This window comes from Cucumis sativus, chromosome 5 (assembly GCF_000004075.3).
Source record: "Cucumis sativus cultivar 9930 chromosome 5, Cucumber_9930_V3, whole genome shotgun sequence".
Classification (NCBI taxonomy): domain Eukaryota; kingdom Viridiplantae; phylum Streptophyta; class Magnoliopsida; order Cucurbitales; family Cucurbitaceae; genus Cucumis; species Cucumis sativus.
In genome coordinates this window covers 28,160,072-28,182,273 of record NC_026659.2, presented here as the reverse complement: position 1 = coordinate 28,182,273, position 22,202 = coordinate 28,160,072, and the positions used below count along the sequence as shown (strand labels likewise).

At 32.0% G+C, this 22,202-nt stretch overlaps 3 protein-coding genes and 1 non-coding gene across 4 annotated transcripts; 2 read left to right on the top strand and 2 right to left on the bottom strand.

Annotated features, from left to right (window-relative positions):
- Positions 1-1,126: 1,126 nt before the first annotated feature.
- On the top strand, positions 1,127-3,844 carry LOC101217068 (cytochrome P450 77A3). Its single transcript, XM_011657538.2, has 2 exons — positions 1,127-2,372; positions 3,316-3,844. The coding sequence occupies exons 1-2, from the start codon at positions 1,214-1,216 to the stop codon at positions 3,669-3,671; spliced, it is 1,515 nt and encodes a 504-aa protein (XP_011655840.1). The 5' UTR covers positions 1,127-1,213; the 3' UTR covers positions 3,672-3,844.
- Positions 3,845-8,710: 4,866 nt separating this feature from the next.
- TRNAT-AGU lies at positions 8,711-8,784 on the bottom strand. Its single transcript has one exon. It is a non-coding gene; the product is annotated as a tRNA-Thr (tRNA).
- Positions 8,785-9,531: 747 nt separating this feature from the next.
- Positions 9,532-21,909, top strand: LOC101219439 (protein GLUTELIN PRECURSOR ACCUMULATION 3). The gene is given in 16 exon segments (XM_031885597.1): positions 9,532-9,703; positions 9,786-9,883; positions 10,903-11,041; positions 12,333-12,361; positions 12,468-12,574; positions 12,647-12,701; positions 12,892-12,999; positions 13,824-13,880; positions 14,583-14,674; positions 15,323-15,407; positions 15,700-15,852; positions 16,121-16,221; positions 17,172-17,351; positions 17,450-17,562; positions 17,965-18,055; positions 21,513-21,909. Coding segments are annotated over 16 exon segments (1,686 nt in total). The 5' UTR covers positions 9,532-9,641; the 3' UTR covers positions 21,729-21,909.
- LOC101217540 (hypothetical protein) lies at positions 19,718-21,469 on the bottom strand. Its single transcript, XM_004150437.3, has 4 exons — positions 21,236-21,469; positions 20,268-20,378; positions 20,025-20,105; positions 19,718-19,920 (listed from the first exon to the last, which is right to left on the bottom strand). Exons 1-4 carry the CDS (start codon positions 21,452-21,454, stop codon positions 19,846-19,848), a joined length of 486 nt encoding a protein of 161 aa, XP_004150485.1. The 5' UTR covers positions 21,455-21,469; the 3' UTR covers positions 19,718-19,845.
- Positions 21,910-22,202: the final 293 nt, after the last annotated feature.

The window sequence follows — 22,202 nt, the reverse complement described above, 5'->3', positions numbered from 1 at the left end:
TAAGAAGAAAAGGATTTATGAAGGTGATGGGGGAAGAACTAGATGGAGAGCTGGCAACACCGCCATAATTGAAGAGATGGGGAAGAAATGAACGTGTGAAATTAATGAAAAGATGGGCAAAGTGTATTGTTGTTGAAGGTCTTCTCTACCCACTACAATTTCCATATCTTTCTCCATAGTTCATGGGGAATTTGGCTTCTCTGTTTTTTTGTTAATCGCATATCAATACTTGTTGATCAGCTATGCTTATTTGGAAGGTTCTGATAAGTTCCCGTTATGAAAGCAATTGGAGTTTTTACTCTTTTAATTCACAACATTTGTTTGTTTATTCATTTAGATGTATGTGGGAATGCTTTTCAAGCAAGCGTTTATTTTTATCAAATATTCTAAATCAATTTGTTGTTTAGTTTTCATGTCTAAGAAAATAAAATTATGACTTAATTAGGAGTTGTTTATTTTCAATATGGCTAAATATTCTGAGAGAATATAAAGGAAAAAGAATGAAAGGTTATTTTAAATGAAATAACTTAATAAACTATGATTTTACAAATATTTAAATTGATTTTTCATAACGAAAACGATCAATTAGATGCAACAAACTTTTCACTTTGGTAAAATTTGGTCTTTTAATCTTAGAAAAGCAACCAAATGTTTCTATTTCTAAAGTATAAAAACAATGACAAACCTTGTGACAAGTTCAAATATCACAAGAGTATTTAAAAAAACGAAAAAACAATATTTAAAATAATTGTTTAAAAGAGTATTTAAACCTAAATTTACACAAAATTAAGTTGTTAATTTTAAAAATTGAGATACAAATTTGTCAAATTTACAAAAGTTTGGATACACTCACTAATCTTGAATTGAGTATGATCCCTATCCAAACTTCCGTAAATTTAACAATTTTGTCCCATAGTTTTCAAAACGCCCCCTATTATCTTATAATTCTGCATCACAAATTTAGTAAATTAACTCCCATATATTTACTTCCTACTTATTAACGGAAATGAACTCAAAAATTGAATAATAGGAGAGTTTTGTATTATAATTTATATACACTAAAATGCAAGTGTGTTTACTTTCCTGACACAAGCTTTTATTGAACCTTACCTGAAATTTCATGCTTCTCTCTTTTTAAACCCAACTTTTCCCCCCTTATTTCATTAATCTTTGAACTATAATTCAACTCCCTTTCTCACATCCCACATCTCCAATGGCTTCTTTCTCCCTCATTGCGTTTTTCCTCTCCGGTTTAATCTTCTTCCTCACAAGAAAACCCATAAGAAACCGCCCTAATCTCCCTCCTGGACCGCCCGGTTGGCCCCTCGTCGGCAACCTCTTTCAAGTCGCCCTCTCCAAGAAACCCTTCTTCGAATACATTGAAGATCAACGCCGAATTTACGGCTCAATTTTTACCCTCAAAATGGGTCCTACAAAAATGGTTGTAGTGAGCGATTCGAATTTTGTTCACGAAGCACTAATTAAAAAAGGGGCGATTTTTGCTGACCGTCCCAGAGAAAATCCTACCCGGATTATATTCAGCAGTAACAAATTTTCCGTGAATGCGGCGGTTTACGGCCCTATATGGCGGTCCCTCCGCCGCAACATGGTGGAAAATATGCTCAGCTCCAGCAAGGTTAAGGAGTTCCGAGACGTGAGAGAAAAAGCAATGGAAAAATTTGTGAAGCGGTTAAGACGTGAAGCAGAGGATAATAACGGCGTCGTTTCAGTGCTTAAAAACGTGCGTTTTGCGGTGTTTTGGATTATGTTAACAATGTGTTTCGGAATCGAGATGGAAGACGAAACGGTTGTGAAAATGGACGAGATTTTGAAATCCGTATTGATCGCACTCGATCCAAGAATTGATGATTATTTCCCGATTTTATCTCCTTTTTTCTCTAGAGAAAGAAATCGAGCGAATCTCGTTCGGAGAAAACAAGTCGAATTCGTTGTTGAGTTAATTAATCGACGGCGGCGGGCACTGGAGAATCCAGCTTCCGACGGTGACGCGACGTCGTTTTCGTACCTGGACACGCTTTTCGATTTTAAAATCGACGGGCGTGGCGGCGAAGGGAAGTCGTCGTCGGCGACGGACGAGGAATTGGTGACACTTTGTTCGGAGTTTTTGAACGGCGGGACGGACACGACGGCGACAGTGATAGAATGGGGGATGGCGGAATTGATAGCGAATGAGGAAATTCAGAGGAAGATTGTGGAAGAAATTAAAGAGACGGTTGGTGAGAGAAAAGTAGAGGAGGAAGACGTTGAAAAAATGGTATATTTACAAGCAGTTGTGAAAGAAGTGTTGCGTAAACATCCTCCGACGTTCTTTGCTCTAACGCACTCCGTCACGGAGACGACGAAATTGGCAGGTTATCCTAAACTATCCCTTACCCGCTAAAATTATTTTTAAATTTTCTATTTTATGAAACAATTTGTCCTAATCCCATATTGGCTATCAAGTCAAATATTTTTGTGAATCATGCTAAGAAAATCATCATGATTTAAAAGAAAAAAAATGGGGTTTGGAGTTTTGGAATTGACGTTTAATTTTAACAAAAAATTTCATGAACAACCCAAGAATCAGACAAGCAATAATGTTGTTTTTAAACCTGCACCTAAATTCCTTGTGCAATCGAAAATAAATAAGTACGTAAATAAATGTAGGTTCAATAACGTTACCAAATAACTTCCATAAAAACCAGTAATTATGAAGAAAGTAGGTACCACATATAACTAGAAATAGAGGGCAAAAGTAAATATTTAGACGCATATTTTGTCTCTCAAATTTATTATTTCAGTCCACTCAAAAAAAGAAAATATGCATAATATATATGCATGATAAAAACTATAATACATATATGTATGTAAAAGAGAAAAAAGGAGGAACTCTTCCTCCTGTGTAAAATAAGTTGTAAAAAGATAGATACACAGTAACGAATGGTAATGCATACCTCCATTTTAAGTTGTACCTCTTGCATCCTTGTAGATAGCAAAATAATAAAAGAATAATTTTTTTAATATATACCTTTTTAAATAAATGAATTGAGTTTATAAGTATTTATAAATATTATCCTCTTTATTTGATTTAAAATTGATATACAATTATAACAAAAAAAATATTTATTTTTGGGTTATAGCTTTTCTTTTTATTATTTATTTTTCTAAACACATTTATGTGATTTTGAAAACCTAAACCTAATTAAAAATTTCTATCAAATAGACTATTTTTCTTAGTTCTTTTATTCCTACTACTGCAATTTTTTTAATCATATTTAGTTAATGTTAATAATATATATAATTTTGAAAAAGCAGGATACGACATCCCAAATGACACGAACGTAGAATTCTTCTTACCCGCCATCGGAAGAGATCCGAAGCTATGGAAGAATCCAGATAAATTCGAACCGGAAAGATTCTACTCCGGCATGGAAGAAGCCGATATTACCGGCGTCAGTGGCGTCAGAATGATGCCGTTTGGCGTAGGGCGGCGGATCTGCCCGGGCTTGGGAATGGCCACCGTCCACATTCATTTAATGCTCGCCAGAATGCTGCAGGAATTTGAATGGGCCGCCTATCCACCGTCCAGCTCCGTCGACTTTTCATGGAAGATGGAATTCACGGTCGTCATGAAGAATCCTCTTACGGCCGTTGTCGAACCTAGGGTTTAAGCTCAAAAACCGTGGCCTCTCATATTACCTCTCTCTCTCTAGCTAGGGAAAAAACCTATATATTATTTTGTAAAAAAATACTTTGCAATAACTTTGATTAAATTCGAAGTATAGGTTATGTGTAATATAGTTAATAGATTCATCAACGTCTAAATTCTTTTAGTGCCTGTTAATTCTTACCGGTCCTATGTTCAAAATTTTATTCATTAGAACTATATATAATTTAGTGAGTAAAAAAACAACTTGTAACCTTTCAATTCCTATAATTATAAATTGATTTTTCATTAACAAAAAACGTTCATGGTTACGTTCTGTATTCCTAATAAAAATAAATAAATACTCCACGTACTACTTCACATAGAGATATATAAATAAACGTGATTATTCAGTTTTCACAATATTTATGAAGAAAATAAATATTTCACCTAGGTTGTTTATCATTATCATTTGTGTTCTCAAACTAATGTTTTAAAATTTACCTTCAAATGGTTAAAATGATTATGATGGGTCAAAATAATCATCTTTAAAAGACGAAGGTATTGTGTTAGATTACGTGGTCACTCTCACATTTGTGGTCGTACTAAAAAAATTGTTAATTTTAATATTTCAACTCAAATATAAATGTCTATAAAATATAAATATTCAATCTCTAAAAAATCAAGGGTCCTTGTTAACAAATTAAGGCTATTGATTAAATGAAATAAGCATTTTTTATGGTAAAAATGACAATACAACAACTTAATTAAGATGTTAATTATTGTAAAGTTCAATTTAGTTTGGAAAAAAATATCCTATTTAATATTATATAATCACAATGATCCCTCGTATATATTTGATAAATTAAATAAAAGAAGAAATGCAAGTATAAACAATAAATTTTCTTCTAAATTTTGATGTTTGAATTCCCACTTCGATATATGTAATCAAACAGAATAGAAATATGCAATAGTAATTTATGAAAGAATCCTACGAAATTATTCTAACCACTGTTTGTAGGTGATTTACTGCAAGCATTGAATTTTGACCTAACCAAAGCAAAAACACATCTTCAAAACACACAAACACACACAGATTACTTACAAAATAAATAAGTAAAAGGGAAAACAGATAAATATGTATATGCTATGTAATTTTCATAAAGCATGGTCACATGAATAGTTTCTTAAAATGGGTATCAAGTAGCTGTACTGTAATTAAATATCATTCATATTTATGTATAAAATTCCTTCAATTAGAGTCGTTCTTTTGCAAAAATAACTATAATAATTGCTTCCAGAGAACTGTTCTCTTAATGAACACAAACAACAGTTCCTTTTAGGAAAGTCAAACAGTGTCTCACAATATTTTATTTGTTCATGGTTTTAGCCTGTGTAAATTCATGTTTTGCACCACAGTGAAATTAAAAACAATGTAATTTGTAAATATGTAACTTTCATTGACTATTGTCCCATTGTCACACTGTTGAGTGCTTGATTGATCTCAAAGTTGATTAGAGAAGTGCACTAGGCAACTGTGGCTGAGGTTTGAGTATTTTAAATGAATTTTGTAATTGTTAAGCGTATGTTTGAAATACATTTTCAAATGTTAAATTTAAAAGATAAAGTAAAGTAGTTTTAATATTAAAAGTGTTTAAATAGAGATGAATTAAAATAAAACATTTTTTTACATCCATTAAAATGGATATTAAAATTGATCTTTTTTTTTTTGTTTGAAAAGCAAATTTACAAAAAAATTACTATCATGTTCGTTAGTTGTTTATAATTTGATAATATATACGAATGGTCTCAAACATCTGATTCTTATTTATTTTATTTGATGTTTAGTATTTTTCTTTCTTTCTAATTTTATCATTTTTTGACATATTCAATAAGGGTATTTTGGTAATTGTGTAATGAACTATAATGTAATATTGGTATAAACTTTAATTCTCTTTGTCATATTGTCTAACCAACTATTATCTAGAGGTGTTAAATGTGGCATCAAAATATATAATATTAAAGGCAAAGGTTTGAGCTCTTATACCATATTGTAAATAAAAAATATATACAATAATACAAATTAAAATGCTTAAAAGAATGATTCACAAATAAAATACAATGAAATATCATTCCTCTTCTCAACACTTAAAACACTCAACACATATATAAGTTACAACATATAACAACACAAAAACGAACAACCAAGAAATTTAGTTGATATTGGTCCCAATATTCTAATAAACGAACATCAATAATCCCGATTTCTTTTGGTGTGAAGCCCATGAGATTGAGTAATTTTGGCCAACACTCGTATTCTATGGGCTTAATTGCATTGTAAGAGATTAAACTTAATTTTCATTTATATCCATTTCGAAATTATAAATGCCCGAATATAATTGATACATGTACCGATTTGAGATAAAGATCTCCAACAATCGAATGTCGTGTCATCCAACTTAAGTCATGTTGCTATCTAGGCTCACTTCCATATCATCTTGATTTGCTTCTACGGTGGATGAAAAAGTCACAACTAAAAGAAAAATAAGAATAAATAGGTTTGCAGTGTAATTAATGTCATGAAAAAATTTGATTCTTAAAATTGATATATGAGAAGGAAATAATAAAGTTTTTGCGTTTGTGTCGATGTATTGTGTCATTTAAGATTCATACAAGAGAGTATTTTGTTTAGATTCTATATGAAGGATAAAAAATAAAGATATTTATCAAACCAAAGAAAACATACCTCATGAGTATTTCACAAGCTTCCCATCCTTATCAGAACGAGTTAAAAATGTGACATCAAAATATATATTATTAAAATTAAATGTTGGATCTCTTACACCATATTGTAAATAAATAAAAACAATAATAAAAATTAAAGTGCTTCAAAGAAAATACGATTCACAAATCATCAAATGAAGGAGGAAACAACGAGTTGTATCCCATCGAGAGCAAATTTACAATGAAGTGCGATAGAGTAAGAAAAAGTGAAAAACATATCAAATGCTATCGATCGATGAGAGTCGAACTCAAGACCTCCCACATAAACTTATATCACAAATGCTATCGATAGATGGTATGTTATGAAATAAAATAGCTTTTAAATTAAATTGTTAAGGATGAGTTTGAAATACATTTTAAAATGTTTAATTTAAAAGTTAAATTGTATTTAACAACAAAACAAATTAAAATAGTTTTGACGTGTATTAAAAGTGTTTAAATAGAGATGAGTTTAGAAAAATATTTTTTTTTACGTCAATTAAGGGTTTGTTTGCGTTGCGTGTGAAAAAATGTTTTTTCTTAAGAATACATTTTCAAACGAACCTTTTTTGTAAAATGAATTTAAAATCTAAACACTTACATGTTTGATTTGATCTCTCTATAAATGTTTATATGCAAAACAAACATTTTGTAAATTAAGGGTTTCTATCATTGTGATTTATTTCATAGATGTTAATGCAAAGTATATTTTGTTAAGAGTAAGACATTTACAAATCTCTATATTTAAATATATATGAACATGTATTGAAAAAATACTCAAAGTATTTTTAAAAAATGATAAAATGAAAAATAGATAGTATAAATAAATATAAAATAATAAAAATAGATGATAGATATTTGGGAGGGAGTACTCTTAAACACAAAATAAACATTTATCTTAAAAATTTGTTGAAGGTGTTTTTTCTAAACTTATGTATTCAATTATCTCGTTTTTCTAAAAGTTATTTTAAACGAATGTAAAACACCTTAATTTATTTTAAAACGTGTTAAATTAAACACTTAAAATCAATCTTTCCGTTTATATGAATGGTTTCAAACATCAAATTATCATTTATGTTGTTTGATGTTTGGTATTTTCTAATTTTCTCATTTTTTGACATATTAAATAAGGGTATTTTGGTAATTATGTAATTAAATAGAATGTAACATTGGTAAACACTTCAATTCTCTTTGTCATAATGTTTGTCATATCGTTCGTATCCGGTAATGAACCATTATCAAGAGGTGTTAAATATGACATCAAAATATATATTATTAAAAGCAAAGGTTCGATCCCTTACACCATATTGTAAATAAAAGAATATAACAATAAAATTAACTTGCTTCAAATAAAAAATCATAATTCACACGAAGCATATCATTCATCACTTTAAACACTCAACACACATATAAGCTACGACATATAATAACACAAAAGCCTATAAATATTATTTTATTTAAAAAGATAAGTTTGGTTCTCAAGGAGCAACGCCACAAAGCTTAGTTGATATTGGTCGCAATATTGCAATAAATGAACATCAATAATCTCGACTTATTTTGATATGAAGCCCACGAGATTGAGCAAATTTGCAAACACTAACATTCTACAGGCTTAACTGCATTGCAACAGTTTAAACTTAATTTTAATTTATGACCATTTTGAAATAATGCTCGAATATCATTGATACACGTACCAATTTGAGATAGAGATCCCTAACAATCGATTCGAGATAGATGTGTTAAGCGTGACATCAAAGTATATGTTATTAAAAGCAAATGTTTGATCTCTTACGCTATACTATAAAAAAATAAAAACATATTTAGCCATGAAGCTTAGTTGACATTGATCTCAATATTAAAGTTAATGGACATCGATAATCTCAATTTATTTTGGTGTGAAGTCTATCAGATTCACAATTTTTGGCCAACATTCACGTTTTATAGTCTTAATTGTATTGCAACTGTTTAAATTTAATTTTCATTTACAGCTATTTCGAAATAATATTCAAATACCATTGATACATGTATCAATTTTAAGCAAAGATTTTCAACGGTTAATATAAGTTAGAGATGTTAAATGTGACATCAAAATATCGAAAATTTTGGCCAACATTCACGTTCTATAGTCTTAATTGCATTGCAACTGTTTCAAAATAATATTCAGATACCATTGATACATATATCGATTTTAAGCAAAGATTTTCCAATAGTCAATATAAGATAGAGATGTTAAATGTGACGTCTAAATATATATTACTAGAAGGTAAAATGGAGGTAAGAAAAAGTAAAACATACACAATATGCTCTCGTTGAGAGTCGAACTCAAGACCTCCCGCTTACTAAACGGGTGCTCTAACCAACTGAGCTACGAGAGCACATATGACATGATCCCTACAATTAAAAATACTAATAAAAAAGAAACAACACTCAAGCTCCATAAATTTATCTTTTTCCTATTCCTCTCTTCTTCAAAGAAATTGAATAAATATATTTTAAGACTCTACATGGTGCTTATATTCAAAATTATTTGTGAGTTAAATGGTTACACGGTGGAAAAAAAAGGGAAATTTAGAGATGTTTATAAGTTTGATTTTAAAAATTTAAATCACCACTTTATATATTTTTTTAAAGTAATTATAATTAATGATAATTTTAAAAATAATAATTAAGGATATAATAACATTTAAAAAAATTGTAAATATAACAAAACTATAGCTCATCAACTCGTATGGTTTATCAGTTAGACTTTTATCATTGATATTGATAAATTGTGCTATATTTATAAATTTTTTAAAATGTTTTTATATATTTAATTATTTTAAATTTAATTGTTAAATTGGTAACAATCAATCCTTTTAGGGGTCGTTTAGATTTGGACAACAATTTTTTAAAATATTTTTATAATTCTAACTCAATTTTCATAAATAAAAGCAAAATTTCAATTTCATCCAAAATTAACCATAATTTGTATTTTTAAACTTTTGAAAAGTGTACGAATATTTTTTAAACTTTAAAAAGTTTATAAATATTTTTTTATATTCATATATATTTTTTAATTTAACAAAAAATAAATTATAAAACTTTTAAATGGGTTATTTGCGCAAAAGTATGTGAAAAAACTCTCCAGCGTTGGTATAAAAGGAATTTTGCCGGGCGGCCTCTGTAATTATATGTTGACCAAGTCCTCCCGTTTGCCGTCTCAGGTGAACTGAGGAAAGCGGAAGAAGAAACTATGCATTACTGGGTGAAAGCTTCCCCCTCTGATTTCTCTGGAACTCTTCCTAAACCTCGCAGGCATTCATCTCTTTCTCTCTCTACGAATTCTCTTCGATTTTTTTTACAATCATTTTCATGGATTACTCCTCTGGAGTTTCAGTGGCCACTCCGCTGTTAACATCGGAAATTCGAAGATCGTCGTGTTTGGTGGCCTTGTCGACAAGAAATTTCTAAGCGATATCGCTGTTTACGACATCGGTACTTATGCTAGTTACTTTATCATTTACGGAATTATACTGTTCTGCTACTTTCTTCATCGACGTGTACTTAATTTTGGTCCGATATTTTGCATTATCATCATTTCCGTAGTCTGGTCGATCTTCTGTTTGTGTTTATTTTTAATAAGGATTGAAGTTGTATTTTGAGTAGTAAACACGTTTCTTAATCCGGTTTTTATGATTTTAATTTTTGTTGATATTGTAAATCGATATTATTGACTCCGGAGTTAAATTATTACGAGACGAGTTTCTGTATTGTTTATGCCTCACAACATTTCGATTATGGAGATTTATTCACTAGAATTTTTGCGATAGCTGTAGAGATCGGTTAGGACGAAGATTTGATGTAAAGGATAATGCAAGAAGAGAATGTATTCGTTAGTGTAGCTTCTAGGGTGAATTTCAAACCTGAGAAAAATTTGTAAGCTACTAAGCGATTCATTCATTCAGGATACATTTGTTGCAATGTTTGTCTGAAATTGGTTCAAGAAAAAATTTTCTTCAAGGAAGCGAATGGACAGCTAATGAAGGTCGTTCCCAGTAGATAGGTAGCGAATGTCTTCATTTTACATTAGAGTTGCTTGGGAAAATCTTGACGTTAATAAACAAGCTGTAATTCACATTGAAATGGATATGCAGATATTTTCATTTGTGAAATGGATAGGCAGGCATTAGGTTCGATCATGTTTTGTTAAAGGATATCATCTCTAAAAAAGACCGAGATGTTGGTAGGGAATTTGTTAGAGTGAATAAATTAGAAAAATGCTCAATGAAATTTGCTGTGGAAGTAAATTTAGGTTGCTAGATTGAGGTCTTTAGGTTTTTTGTTTACTGCATGACATAGCTCATTTGAATGACAATTGATTGTGGTGGATTCTTATCTCTGCAGCAATCATGGTCCTATCGTATTCATGCTGATCAGATTTTAGAAAGAGGAAAATCTGTAATGGTTTTACTTTTATTCAATTCATTAAATCCTTTCTCTGATATTTACTGCAGAAAATAAATTATGGTTTCAGCCAGAATGCACTGGCAATGGCTCAGATGAACAAGTTGGTCCCAGCCCACGAGCTTTTCATATTGCTGTCGCAATTGATTGCCACATGTTTGTCTTTGGTGGACGTTTGGGTAGCAAAAGGTATTTGCCTCTAGTAGAAAAAAGTATAGGAAATATTTGTGCGCCTTAATTTTGGTGTACTGTTTAGTAATAAAATGGGGGCAATCATCTATATTTGACTCTAATTTGTAAATCCTTAATTTCCTGACTAATGTTTGAATTACTTTTTCTAAGAAACATAATCTTCTTATTAAAAGGCAAACAGCCACAAGATTATGGGGAAACAAGAAATCTTCTCCAGCCAAAAATGGGTGGAGACTACAAAAGTACTCTATAGGTTGTAATTTGTATCAATTGGAAAAGTAGTGGTTACAAAATTTTAAAATAAAGAGCTTCCAACAATAGACCAAAAAACGTACGAGCTCCAAAAATCAATGATATTCCACCCTGAAAAATCCTTCCAATATTTTCCCGCCAACTTTCCTTAACCAGGCTATAATTGGGCTGCCTTATTTCTGTTACAATGGTTTCCCAGGAATTTTGTGAGGCATGAGCTTTCCCGTCCTTCAGGTTTTTCTATATCTGGTATTGTACTTCTCTCTTCATCTATTGAAGATATAGGGTATTTTTCTGAGTTGAAACTACTATTGTGTGCTGTAACAGTCAATAAGAACCCCCATTTCCAGCTAACTAGCTACCTCCTTTTAACAACTACCATTCTTGGTATTCGCTTAATATTATTTATCCTTTATAGATGTGTATAACTTGTTATTGGTGATGTTTTTTCCTTATCCATTCTTGTTTCTCAGAATTTTACTTTGTCCTCAAGATGACTGAAATGTAGCGATACCTGGCCTTGGGCTGATCACAGCACTGAATCAATACTTCTAACTCTAAGGATGCATGTTGAGAGAAGGTTGAACCCTGAAAATGAAAGCAAGTTGTAGCATTTATTTGAAGTTGGAATAAAGTCAGGATGGAAATATACGAGAATAGAGAGTTGACTCTTAAAGAATTTATAACTTATGGTGTAGGAAGTAATAGTCAGTCTACGATTTTTTTTAATCAAATAATTTATTTTAACTTTTATTTGTACTTAATTACTTTATTTTAAAAAATTAATAATTTTACTAAAAAGTAAATTAGTGATTTTGGATGCATTTGTATCGATCCACTTGCATGGTTCAAAAACCTCTTGCATGATCCAGTTTGTTCCTCTAGGATGAAAAGAGTTTGCATTTCTTATTAATAAAAAAATTGGAGCTAAACATGGAATACTTTATTATATGTGTTAGTCCTATATTCAAAACTACTCTTGATTCATGTTCTAATTTTCAGATGACTTATACTGATACTGATATTGTACATGTAGGATGGGTGATTTCTGGGTTCTAGACACTGGTAAGGTTCTCTATCCTATTAAATATTTTGATTGTAATGGATAGAAATTGCTTATGTTTGAAGCATAACGATGTTTTCTATCATTTGGCTCTCTCGTGTCTTCAAGATATCTGGCAATGGTCTGAGCTAACTAGTTTTGGTGATTTGCCTTCACCAAGGGACTTTGCCGCAGCCTCATCTTTTGGAAACCGGAAAATTGTCATGTGAGTATTAGTATTTCCATTCTTCTTGGGGGTTACTAATTTCTTTTATATCCTAATTCAAATCTACATAAATTGTGTGCAGGTATGGGGGTGGGATGGTAAGAAGTGGTTGTCAGATGTATATGTCCTAGACACAAGTAAGTTCTGTGGTGTCTGCTTCTTAGTTTCTTTTCTTTTCTTTTCTTTTATTTGTTGTTTCATAATTTTTTCTCCTTTTTGCTATTAGACGTCTTATTTTAAGTTATTGTATAATTATTCTCTAAGTTTGTCTTTTTCTTCTTCTGCTTTTTTTTTTTTTTTTGGGGGGGGGGGGGGGGGGATACGCAGTGTCACTTGAATGGACTGAACTTTCAGTTTCTGGATCACTGCCTCCTCCAAGATGTGGCCATACTGCAACTATGCTTGAGAAAAGGTTGCTTGTCTATGGTGGAAGAGGTATGTTCACATGTAATACTTTCTCTACAAATGAGTTTTCAAAACGACATTCTCTCTCTCTCCCTCTCTTTTATTTATTTATTTATAGAAACAACAATTTTTATTGAGATAGAACATTTTCCTCTATTAATTACCATTAGCATGAGTACCATGGTCCAGTGATGAATATATTTTCTTTCTCCTTGATCTTAGAAACGATTGGCAGAAAAATGAATTTTGAACATAGAAAAGAAAAAATGGAGAAAGATTTGTTATGACATTGAGTGTTGCAAGTAATTTTGAAGCACTTGATTTGTTTTCCCCCCTCATATTTGGTTTTTTAGCTAGCTTGGTTTCTTCCATGCTAGTAACGTTTAAGTTTTGCAAAATATAATAGATATGAAACCTGTAAAGTGAAGGGTTTTTAGAAAAAATAAAATCTGGACCTTTTCAATTGATTTATTCTTTTAGTATGGTAATGGTCATAAATGAGTCGAAGCATTTTTGATAGGGCTTTGGCATTATTTGCGTTGTCTAGGCTTCTCTTTGAATGTCTAGCTGCAATTGTTGGATCTATTATGATCAATTCTTTTTTTTTTTCTTTTTGTTATGCTGCTCAAATTTAAAACAATGCTTGCTGTTTTTAATCATCTTAACCAAGGGTTGAAAGTATGTAAACTGGGAAAATCACTATTTTATGCTATAGCTGTGCTAGATTGAAAACCCTTTTCTTATTTTAGTATGATACCTTATCTATAGTTGACTAATCTTGTTTCATCATTTTGAACGTGGTTCTGTAAGTTTGCATTTTTCTATTAAGCTAATTGACCCTTTTGAATTGATAGGAGGTGGTGGGCCAATACTGGGCGACTTATGGGCTCTAAAAGGACTAATTGAAGAAGGTCAGTAGATGGTTGCTTTTTATTTTATTTTATTTATTTATTTATTTTATAATAAATGTATATGTATATATATATTATAAGTATATAACCTCATCGAAGAGAAGTTTTCTGCTTTTATTGTCTCAAGTTCCATCATTGTTCTTTTAAGGCCATTTAAATCTGAGAAATAAAGTTATTTTTCAGATCTTGCTGATAATATTATACTATTGTTTCAAGGGTATTGAAACATGTTTGAAGGGTAACGACGAGTGATTTACCGTAAAGATATATGAGCTATGATTTGTTTTTTCCTGCGTTCATTATGAAGCTATGACTTCCTTTTCATGGTTACAAGGAGCAATTTCAAGTTGTGGATCCTTGGATTCATTTTAAGGATACCGCATCCTACTTTTTTGTAGTTTGTTGAATACCTTTTTTTTTTTGTTTTCTTGTCCCAAATATAGATACGTATGTGTTAACTTTTTGTTTCTCAGCTTTAACGTGTCTATAGACTAAACACCATTGTAGGACATTTTAGATACATGGAAGGATGAAACACTATTAGAGCAGCATTGTTGTCTGCTTGGTTTGCTTGTTTGTAAACTATTTTGTGTGAGGTCAAGAAGTTCAGGCTCTATGGTTTCATATGGAATTTCTTTTCTGAGGCCCTGTATGTTTGCCTTTTTTAACCAGCTCATTCAATGTTTCTTGGTTTTGTGATAGAGAATGAAAGCCCTGGATGGACTCAGTTGAAGCTTCCAGGTCAAGGTCCTTCTCCCCGTTGTGGCCATACCATTACATCAAGTGGACATTATGTAATTACATTTTACAGAATTTTTGTCCTTTTTCTTCTTTGTACTTCACTTTGAAAAGCTGATATTTCAAGCTTCATCAGAAATGAAAATGGTTAATGAGCGGTCAGGTTGTAAACTTCTATTGGTGGCTAGTATATCATCTTTTATCCCAAATGGGATTAAGAAAAAAGTCTGGTGCGTTGGAGTTTTTGTAGTGAACAAAATGGTTTCAAGAAAGACAATTTACTCAAAATGAAATAGACGCGAAAGAGCAAGATAGAGATATGTTGTTTTGAATATAGAAAAAGAAAAAGAGAATATACTTCTTTTACTATTAGTTTTAAACAAGCTTCCAGACCAAGATATAGTGTGTCGATCCATGAATCTTCCCTCGTACTCTTGAATGTTTGACTGGCTAAATGTTAATGGGAATCCTCAATGTTACTATGGCTTCATAACTGGAGATCGAAAATGCCAAAAATCTTTAACTCGATGAGATGACGTTGATGACGTTGAGATTTTATTTTCGCTATTAATTGTTACTCAGTTATCTTCCACTCTTCCTGTAACGCATTACATCATTTTACAAGGCTATCATAATTTCCCTTAAAGTATTTCGCTCTTTCATTGCTATTTGAATTGGATATAACCCCCTTCTTGTCTTTGCAGCTACTGTTATTTGGAGGACATGGGACTGGTGGTTGGCTTAGTCGCTATGACGTTTACCACAATGATTGCATTGTGTTGGACAGGGGTGAGTGCATCAATACCTCCTTATGCTGCTAAAAGATAAGCTCTTCGATGGTTTTTATGCTCCCTCATAAAGATGGTGAGGTGGGGAAAGAGGTGAATTAGATACTCGGTTATCTTTTAGTTTAGGACTCCAAATTTGTAAAAGTAATGAAAGAAGTATCAAGAAGAACAGGTTGCCTCCATTAAACCCAAAACTTGTCAAACTTTCCTGATATGCTTAATGTCCATCTTTGCTTCATCTATTGAATTGTTTGCCGTGCAGTTGTGAATAGCCATTTTTCTTTGAAATGCAGTAACTGCTCAGTGGAAACGGTTGCCTACTGGAAATGAAGCTCCTTCAGCACGAGCATACCATTCAATGAACTGTATTGGATCACGTCATTTGTTATTTGGTGGTTTTGATGGGAAATCGACCTTTGGTGATTTGTGGTGGTTAGTTACTGAAGGTATTTAATTTATTTTCAGAAAGCCGTTCATTGAATCTTGTCTGCATTGTTCCTTTATTGAAATGTTTGAAGTGTTTTATCACTTTTATGCTCCTTAGATGGTCTCTTAATTTGTATTTTCCTCTGCTAACTGAGAGAAAGTATGGATTGAAGTGTCCCTTCGAACTAGGGAAGTACAAGTGAAATAGCTCATGATTGATTATCGTGTAATTTTCTGTTTGTTGGCGTATTAGTTTAAAAGTCCTTTAATGTATATTGTGTCTTACAGAGGACCCCATTGTAAAGAGGTTGTTTTCCACATCATCCAACGATCTCCCTCAAAATAAGGACTTGACATCATTGAGCAAAGATTCCAATTCTGCACACGAGGTATTGGGACAAAGCCTCTCACTTAATGGACGAATAGCTTATGTGCAGCCTTAGTTCGAATAGGTGCATTTGTGATATAAGTTTAGTGAGAACTTAACTCTTCTATTATTACGGAGAAAAATGACATAGGTAACGAGAGAATACATACTCTTTACTAGGAGAGAAATATTAAAACAACACAATTGGAAATAGATAGCAACCATTAGTCAAAATTCTTGTTTCTCTCTGATAATCATAATCGTAAACCTGTCTAAATATTCTTAATATGTTAATATTCTCATGCAAAATCATTTCCAGTATATTTTATCCACAAAAACCACAGAGCGTTTGAAGTTGCGGACTGGGATAATTTTTTCTTCTTTCTGGGTGCCCCTCCCTAAAGTTTTCCTACATGGCGAAGATCTAGTTAGAATGAACTCATGAGGAATCCTATAACCCAAACTTATTGCAAAATCACTGTCAGGAAACCTTGAAATAAAAAAATTATCGCAAAATCACAGTAAGAATGACATTAAGTGCAGTATTTTGTGTAGGCTTTGCATAGCAAACCTTGAAATAAAAAAATTTACAGAAAGTTTAAGGCATATGTAATTGGTTATGCTTATTGTTTGTAGTCTTGATAGTGAATTACTAGCTGTTACCAATGAGGGTTGATTCCCTTATCCTCTAGCTATTTGATATACCTCCACCGTTATCAATTGGAAATTTTTCTCAAAAAAAGAACAAAAGAAAATGAACATTCTCTTATAGAAAAGGTAAACAAAAGCAGCAGGATTTCAAATGAATAAATTAATAGTACCGAAGAATCTCAGATCACTATCAGTTGCTGTTTTCTTCCTATTTGGCCTCACATTAACAATTACTCACTACTATTATGTTTTATCCTTACCTACACCAAGAATTGTTTCCTGTTGGTATTTTTGTAATACATTTCATGTTATTCTAAACAGGATTCTCACGAGAGGCATAATGCAGTAGTAGAGTTGGGAAAGAGTTTGGGGATTACCATCTCATTCTCAAATCCGGGTCTTCCAGTTGTAGACGAGATGGATGATAAAGAGTTCCTTAATTTAGCATACAGTTTAAGTGAAGTTAAACCTTCTATCTCTGGACGTGCTACGCATATTGAGGTGAGTTGAAAAAATTTCGATGCATGATCATCAAAGTAGGAAATCTGACAGTTTTTTTTTTTTTTGTGTGTGTGTGTGTGTGTGTCTTTCTGTGGAAGGCCATCGAGGCACTACGGAGCCATTGGAGGAATTCTAATCCTAGGTTAATTCCACTGAAAGAGCTTGGGCCATTACTTCGTGATTACCAGCGCTTGATCACTCATAATTATTTGTAAGAATGAAGACTTGGCATTTATCAGATCCTATCAAATCATACAGGAGTTGTGTCTCTTTCTATTTAGTTTAAAATCTCATTATATGTGCGCCGGCATTGATTAATTTGACTTCTACTGGTATCCATTTTTTTTGTTGACGTCTAGAATTAGCTGTGGGGTCTCTGTCCCATAAAGTAATTATCAACTTTAACGCTATTATGGTTTTTCCGAGATATAGTCACAAATCTGGTTTAGGTTACTTGGTAGTTCAACTGATTGTAACATGCTGTCAAATTGAATGCATAACATTTGGTCGTTTGTTTCATCACTGGTGTGAAAAGCACAAACGCGCCTCCTAGTTATATTTTCATGCTAATAATTGCCTTTGGTCATTGTTTAATTTATGTTGAAAATGACAGTGCAAACGATGGGCCTCGGTCAGAATTCATTAGTACCAGTCTTCCTGGAAAGGATGCATATCAATTCTACCATATTAATGACTTCCGTCAGGTATGAAAAGTATTGTTAGAAGTGGTTTATCTTATTTCCTTATCATCGTGCTATCTTTTCTGGTATACTTCAACCTCAGATCCAAATACAACACTGTTAGATATTCGTAGGTATAGCGAATGGTTCTCAAACTTCTCCAATCCATTGGAATTTCGCCTGTGGTCTTGGCCTCGAGCTCTGTCTAAATTCTCTTCCCTTCTCAGTTGGTATAAAAAGAGCTATGAAGTCGGAGGCTGTTTCGTCAACATGACTTTCACTTCCAAATTACAAGACAAGAATGTTTAAACAACTTGGAAGTTAGACTTCAAATTCTACCAAACCTTAGGTTGGGACGCACTCTGTCAAAATATTTCCAGCCTTCCCCCTGCCACCCCACCTCCAATATACCACTGTTTGGTTTTCTTGATAGGTGTAGGGAATAGCTCTTAAAATTCTCCAATACAATGGACTTTTGCCTAGTCTTGCCTCGAGCTCTACGTGTAGATTCTTTTATTTTCTCAGTTAGTATAAAGATATGAGCTATGAAGTTAAATTAACAGGTATTGTTCATAAATCAAGTGACTGAAACGGACTCTAACTTGACTTTTAATTGTACAAAATTATTGGTTTCTAAGCATTTACACCTCACACAATTCCTACTAGTATTTGTTTCTTCTGATTCTATCCAAGTTTGTTGTGCAAACATCTTTTTTACCACTGAATTTGTAGTCATAGTATATCTTATTTTTATTCTTAAATTCACAGTTACGTATGGACGATATCCCTAAGCTTTTGGCAGAGTACAAACAGCTTCGTCTACCTGACTGATGGTTTCTCTAACGTATTTTGTAAGTCATCCCTTCGTTCATATGATTTGAGAGCCTTTTTCAGCCTGAATGTGGTCCGTGTCATCATATCCTTTTATCCAGCCCATGATTTAAGGTCTCAATTTCTCACTAAATGCTTAATGGATTGTTTAAAAGAAGGAGAAAAAAATTGATAGTTCTTTTTTCTTCAATATCTTTGCATATTTTTTTGTTATAGCCTATGGACCATCCGATTAATTTGCTTGGGGCAGAGAAAAACTTTATCCTTACACTCATTCATCCATCCTGGGCTTTTTTATTTAAATAAAATTTTATCCTTGCACTCACCCATCCATCATCCATCCTTGAATCCTTATCCAATTTTTTTTTTTAAAAAAACAAGTTTTAAAATACTACTTTTATTTTAGTTTTCAAAACTTAGCATGTATCCTGAAAACATTGTTAGAAATGTAGATGATAAAACATAGAAACTCATATCAAATATCAAATAGTGTTTTGGGGATTTTAAAAGTTATGCCTATGAACACTATGCCAGTTGCTATGAGGTTCTTTATTTTGTTATTTACTCTTTATAAATGTTCTTCAAAATTCCAATTATGTTGTGACAATTTTATGAATCTGGAACTTTGTGTCCTCATATACATACAAGTGCTACTTGAGCTAAGTTTTTGTTAGTTTAGTATCATGTTGTCACGTCATGACAATTGGAAGGAAAAATAATAACTTTTAGAATTTGTAGTTGACTGAAAATTCAAATCTTTCAAAGACCAAAGACCGAGCTAGTCGATGTGGATAACGATATTTACGATATTGTTGATACTAATTATGATATTGAATAGAGCACTCTCTGCTAGTCTTTCATAGTGAAATATAATAGCCTCAATGTTTATCATTAAACACTTTAAAAATACAAACTTAAAAACAAATGACAAGAAACAATTATACTCATTCATATATTCCTTCTTCGTTTAATGTACTCATCGTTCAGTTCATTGATTCTATATTCTTATTCAATTCCTCGAGCTTTTTCATCCTCCATTTCTCACTCTGCCCCAACAGCTGATAAGATCATGACCATATGCACAAATGGATAATTTAAGAAAATATTTTTGTTGCCAATAAAATATAGGAAAATTTACAAATGATTTTATAGAATTATATACCTCCATTAGTGTAGCGAGCAGCTGAGCTTTCTCATTGCTTTTTTCGTTGAATATATCCTGGACTTCCTTGTATTCTTTTTCCTGTTAGAAAAAAAAAAAAAATCAACTTCTATCTTCCTTTAATACCTGAAACTTGCGTTATAAAATCAATAGAAATCTAGCTTTGAAAAAATTAGACAAATGAAGACGAAATCTTGATAAGATGAATCAAAAGAATTATTTTCATTGAGGAAGAAGCAGCACCTTCTTTTGGCAGATCTGTCCCAGAGATTTCAGTTCTCTCTTGACTGTGTCAATTCTTTTTCGCACATTACCAACTTCCTTACCCATTGGATCTCCCATTACCTCCAGCTCCTTGATCATCCACAACATTGGTTATGTTCCATGTATTTTTTTAAAAAAATGCATATTTCTTTCTACATTGGAGATTTTATTTCATATCCGAGAACTCAAAATTCAATTCTATGATAATTGTTGTTTTTTTTTAATTAGGGTTGAAATTTTAATTTAGTTCTCGTATCTTTTAATGTGTTCAGTTCATGTTCACTTAAAATGTTTAAATTTAGTTCATGACTATTGATTAATCTAACAATTAGTCTACATGGTTAGTTTTTTTTTAAAAAAAATCCCTTTTCAGTCTTCCATAAATTTTGGAAAGAGTACCCAAATGAAAAGTGTAATTATAGTTTTACAGAATCTCATGAAAATTAACACGAACTTGGATGTTCAAACTAAACTATAAATACATTAATCTAGATTCTAATGTTTCCCTATCTTTTTCTTTGTGGATAGCTCTTGGTGTTTCCCCATAATCTTTTTTATCCACTTTGTAAAAAGTTAGTTTCATCCATTTCCACTTAATGTGTGTTGAATTTAAAATGAAGAAGATTGAAATTTTATAATGAACTGAGAAAAGGAGGAGACAGAATTTTGGTGATAATTCCGAAATTCCGAGTTCTTTTTTTCCACTCCGTTACAGTTTTATTCCAGGAACAAATTTTGTTGATCCTATTGATTTCAAGTCGTCTTTTTTTTTTTCTTTTCAAAATCATGAACCTTTTGTCATACATAAGACTAATTCTTTTGTTTCTTCATAAATAAATTAACTCAAATCAATATAAGAATTTACATTATAATTCTGCGATCAAAAGAGGCTAAAACCTTGTACTCTGTTTACATGCGTTTCGTGAAAGATTAATTATAAAACTTACTTCCCAAATTTGTGCCAACCGTTTGGCTTCTTCCTCTGCACGGGTTAACTGAAGTTCAACCTTCTCTTTTACTTCCATTTTCTTCCTCTCAATCTCCTCTTCTCTAGCTTGCAATGTAGATACGGTGAGCTTAGACACCGTTTCATCTTCGTTCCGATCATTACTTCCTTCCAATAGAACTCTATCCTCGTTTCCTCCGCCTCCGTTCTTACTCGTCATAATTTTCTGTTTTTCTTATAAATTTCGTCTGCTAATCAATGATCTTTCTTTTCCACAGCTCCTCGGAAAGCAAGCCTATTTCTTCTTTATACATGTTTGCTTTGGTGATATTGATCGGTCTGGTTGTGGGCTTTTAGATGGCCAGAGCTTTTCACCTTTTGCTTTTGCTTTAAAACTTTCTTTCCAATGCACTCTCTCTGTAACTACAGGTTTGTTTTTTCTTGGAAAATGTTTGAAAGGGATTACACATATGAAATACCCTGAGAATGTCTGAATATTTCTTCCCTTTTTAAATTTGTTTTAGAGGGATGTCAGTGGGCAATTATATCTCTAGAAAAAGGAGAAATTTAGCCAAATTTAAATTTCTATCACAAATTACCATATTGTTTGCTCAATACATTAATTAATTGTTTTTTTTCTCTCTATCTCAAACAAAAGTTGGAGATTTGAAGCTACTATGAGGGATGTATTTTTTTTTTAAATTCTTTTTGGTAAGTATTTGCCAAAGATCTTATGAGCTAAGATCTTGTTGAGGTTAGTTGGCATGGATTAAATTTTAGTTTTTCTGTGTTAAAATGAAAAACTCTATTCTCTCCACTCTTTAATTGTATTATCATGAATTTATTATATTGTTGGTCTCTCTGCCCTAAGTGGTTAGGTTGTCAAAATTGAAGGGAAAGCTTTCCCCACCTGGCCGAGAAATTAAATAAGAATCCTTCTGATTGGTGATTGAGCCAAAAATATTGCT

Coding starts and splice junctions, on each gene's coding strand:
- LOC101217540 (XM_004150437.3), bottom strand. CDS start 21,454: ATGACGAGTAAGAACGGAGGCGGAGGAAACGAGGATAGAGTTCTATTG. Junction 20,379..21,235: donor GGTTGGCACAAATTTGGGAA/GTAAGTTTTATA, acceptor TGGATGATCAAG/GAGCTGGAGGTAATGGGAGA. Junction 19,921..20,024: donor TGCTCGCTACACTAATGGAG/GTATATAATTCT, acceptor TGATCTTATCAG/CTGTTGGGGCAGAGTGAGAA.
- LOC101217068 (XM_011657538.2), top strand. CDS start 1,214: ATGGCTTCTTTCTCCCTCATTGCGTTTTTCCTCTCCGGTTTAATCTTC. Junction 2,373..3,315: donor GGAGACGACGAAATTGGCAG/GTTATCCTAAAC, acceptor TTGAAAAAGCAG/GATACGACATCCCAAATGAC.